Source organism: Gigantopelta aegis, chromosome 11 (assembly GCF_016097555.1).
Source record: "Gigantopelta aegis isolate Gae_Host chromosome 11, Gae_host_genome, whole genome shotgun sequence".
NCBI classification, from domain to species: Eukaryota; Metazoa; Mollusca; class Gastropoda; order Neomphalida; family Peltospiridae; genus Gigantopelta; species Gigantopelta aegis.
Window position 1 is genome coordinate 13,917,540 of NC_054709.1, and position 3,073 is coordinate 13,920,612.

At 35.7% G+C, this 3,073-nt stretch overlaps 1 protein-coding gene across 1 annotated transcript in view; it reads right to left on the reverse strand.

Annotated features, from left to right (window-relative positions):
* Positions 1 to 670: 670 nt before the first annotated feature.
* LOC121385204 (glutathione hydrolase 1 proenzyme-like) overlaps positions 671 to 3,073 on the reverse strand; it is a 153,343-nt gene continuing 150,940 nt past the window's right edge. Inside the window, exon 12 of the mRNA XM_041515774.1 lies at positions 671 to 1,060. Within this exon, the coding sequence (XP_041371708.1) occupies positions 911 to 1,060 (150 nt within the window). The 3' untranslated portion in view covers positions 671 to 910. The remainder of the gene's footprint in view (positions 1,061 to 3,073) is intronic.

Consider the following 3,073-nt stretch of genomic DNA (forward strand, 5'->3'; position numbering starts at 1 on the left):
TATTTTATTTTTCAGAAACATCTTACAATGCAACAAACTCAGGAATGTCCCTTTAATGTGTTGAAATATTTTTAAAACAATGATACAACCTGATACAACCTGAAATGGCAAACAGAATTTTGAAAACCATGAGTTATGACGTCAATCGTCAATCAAACTTTATTTTTGGATTTTAACTTTTTTCTGCCAGACATGTTAGAATGAATCAGCTTCAGCTATGAATCAGACAGATGTTTTTAGTACCGTGCAAAAGCTGGACAACCCTGTGCAGTGGGCAATACATATATATATATATATATATATATATATATATATATATATATAATCACCGTTGTGAGGTATAGATAAGGCTATTCCAACCCTTGGGACAAAAACATTTCGTCCCGAGGGTTGGAATTGCCTTATCTATACCTCAGAACGGTGATTGATTCTTTTTCTTGCTCATTTAATTACAGTAACAAAACATTAATTTTGTAAGCTACGGTCTGTTTATTGTAGAACGATTCGTATACATTTCACCTGCCAACTCATTTAATCATACGCGGAAAAATATAGTCCACTTTATGCAACGACCTAAATATGTAATGTTCATCTTATCGATGAATATAAAGTTAAAAATATTTATTTATTTAAATATTTTTAAAACAATGATACAACGTGAAATGGCAAACAGAATTTTAAAAACCATGAGTTATGACGTCAATCGTCGTAAAACGAGTTATGACGTCACGTGTATGTAGAAATCGTCTAGCCCTCGGGTCGGACAGATTTATCTAGCCCTAGGGTCAGACAGATTTTGCTAGTACCGTCCTTAAGCTGGATAACATTGTTCAGTGGGCAAGAATACTTTGTATTTCGCATTAGTTCATGACGTCACAGGATGAGCAGATGACATTGCAGCTCTAAATGTTTAATATCCGTCTGGTATTCCGTATTTCCTATAGTCGCTGTTAACTGTGATCTTATTGGTCGCCTTCTGTAGAACAGCTTGAACGACACTTTTAGCCGTTGCATACATCTTGATGTCATGACCTTTGGCCTTTAGTCCGTCGAGTATATACTGGAACAAAATATGCATTAGAATTAACAAATATTTTTGTATTGGAATTTACACTTTGTTATGAACTGACAGGAATATAGAAGATTCGTTACAAGTAGGGTTTTAAATATGGAATATATCAACCGAATCTGTTAATCGGTATTTGTTCAGGCTCCGCGAAGACAAAATTAATATCTCGTAACTAAACGAGGTTGATATTTTACATATTAAAAACACAAGTAACGAATTTTATTTATCCTATAACGATTCTAAAATAACATTTTAATTCGATATTCAGCCTACGTCGGTAATATGATGTCATCGCGATGAGCAGAAATATAGTTTGACATAACGCACTTTAACTAAATCTTATCTGTCTTGTTGGCTAGTAAACAAATGACCCATCAACAGCAATTTGGGTCAATAATAACCATGTTAATAATCTCTATTTATCATGCAACCATGCAACCATGCTTCCTGTGACCTGATAACCCCTGCCTGATAATTCGAAGTGCTATTATGTCACTGTCTGATAACTCCTCCGTTGCTAGCATGATAACCTTAGCGTTGCTATGTGTTATCAGGGGCCTAATTCACTAAACTCTCGCAACTTTGCAATCTCGGAGTGCAATACTAAAAGACTTACAAAGAGGACGCTTTGGTGTCTAGCAATGCCTAAGCGAGCTTTGAGAATTAGGCCCCTGGTCACTAGGAAATGAGTTGTGTGAATGACGGCTGTTTGTTCAATTTTCAGATAGGTCGTTTGCTCGTTTTCAAACATCCATTGACAGCAATAATTATTGAACTGCGTAAATAAATATAGCATTCACACTTCCTGTAACATCAAATTATCCCTTATTTTTCAATTCTCCATTATTTGCTCCCATTCGGAACTACATTGGAACAGCGTCTGACGTCACAGTCACTAGCAGCCAATGATGTAGATCTTCTTTGATATTTTCACAGTAAACGGAACACAAATTGTAATGTTGTGACACAGACTTTGAAATATAATAAAAATATTTCATTTAAAATTTGGAAACAATTAACTTTTTGGCTGGCTTTTGTCATTCCCATGATGTTTTCGGGCAACGGCTATTATCAGACTTCCGGAAGTAGTTTCTACACGATAATACTAATAGTTTTTATACCGCTTTTGACAAAAACATATTACAAAAATATAACTTGAAAGGGGTGCATGATACAAAAAATATCAGGTTACTTAATTTTAATATCGTGGTTATTTGGCTCGGTTCGATAACTGTTTAACAGTCTCGCTGAAACTCGCCTGTTACACCGTTATCTAAACCACGATATCAAAACGTAGTAACCTGATATTCTGTACAATATTTATATCAAATGGGTTTATGACATGGATATTCAGGGCCGTAGCTAGGATTTTTTGTTGGGGGGGGGGGGGGGGGCAACTGAGTAGTTAATAGTCTAAAACTCCTTAAACAGTTAAGAAGAGAATTTTCTTTAAGTTTCTATAATGCTTTCATGATTTATTTTTTGCCCCCCCCCCCCCCCCCCCCCCCCCCCCCCCCCCCCCCCCGCTAGCTACGGCCTTGATATTATGGGTTCGTTATAGGATCATAAAACCTTTGTATGTAATGATATATTTTATTGAATTTAAGAAAAGTTTGTGTATTGCAATTAACAAAATCTTATGTATTAAAATTATATATATATATATATATATACAGACAATAGTTTACGTTCTAATTAGAGAAATAACTCTACTGTAATTTTCGATTTTCTGACGTATATCGGTGGTTTTACTGTCGCAAATTGAGTTTTATTGCGAAATTGCTTCTGCAAGCACGGCTTAAGCAAATAAACATTTGGGGGTGGGGTGTGTGACTGAGATCGAGGGTGCAAAGCAACGTTTCTAGGGGGTTCTGGGGTATCCTCCCCCTTAAAACTTTGAAAACTAGATGTCCTGAAATGCAATTTCCTCCATTCTACCTTAAGATTTACTACCAATAATATTTTATATTCAGAATTATTGGGGGGAGGGGCGAGTCTTACCAT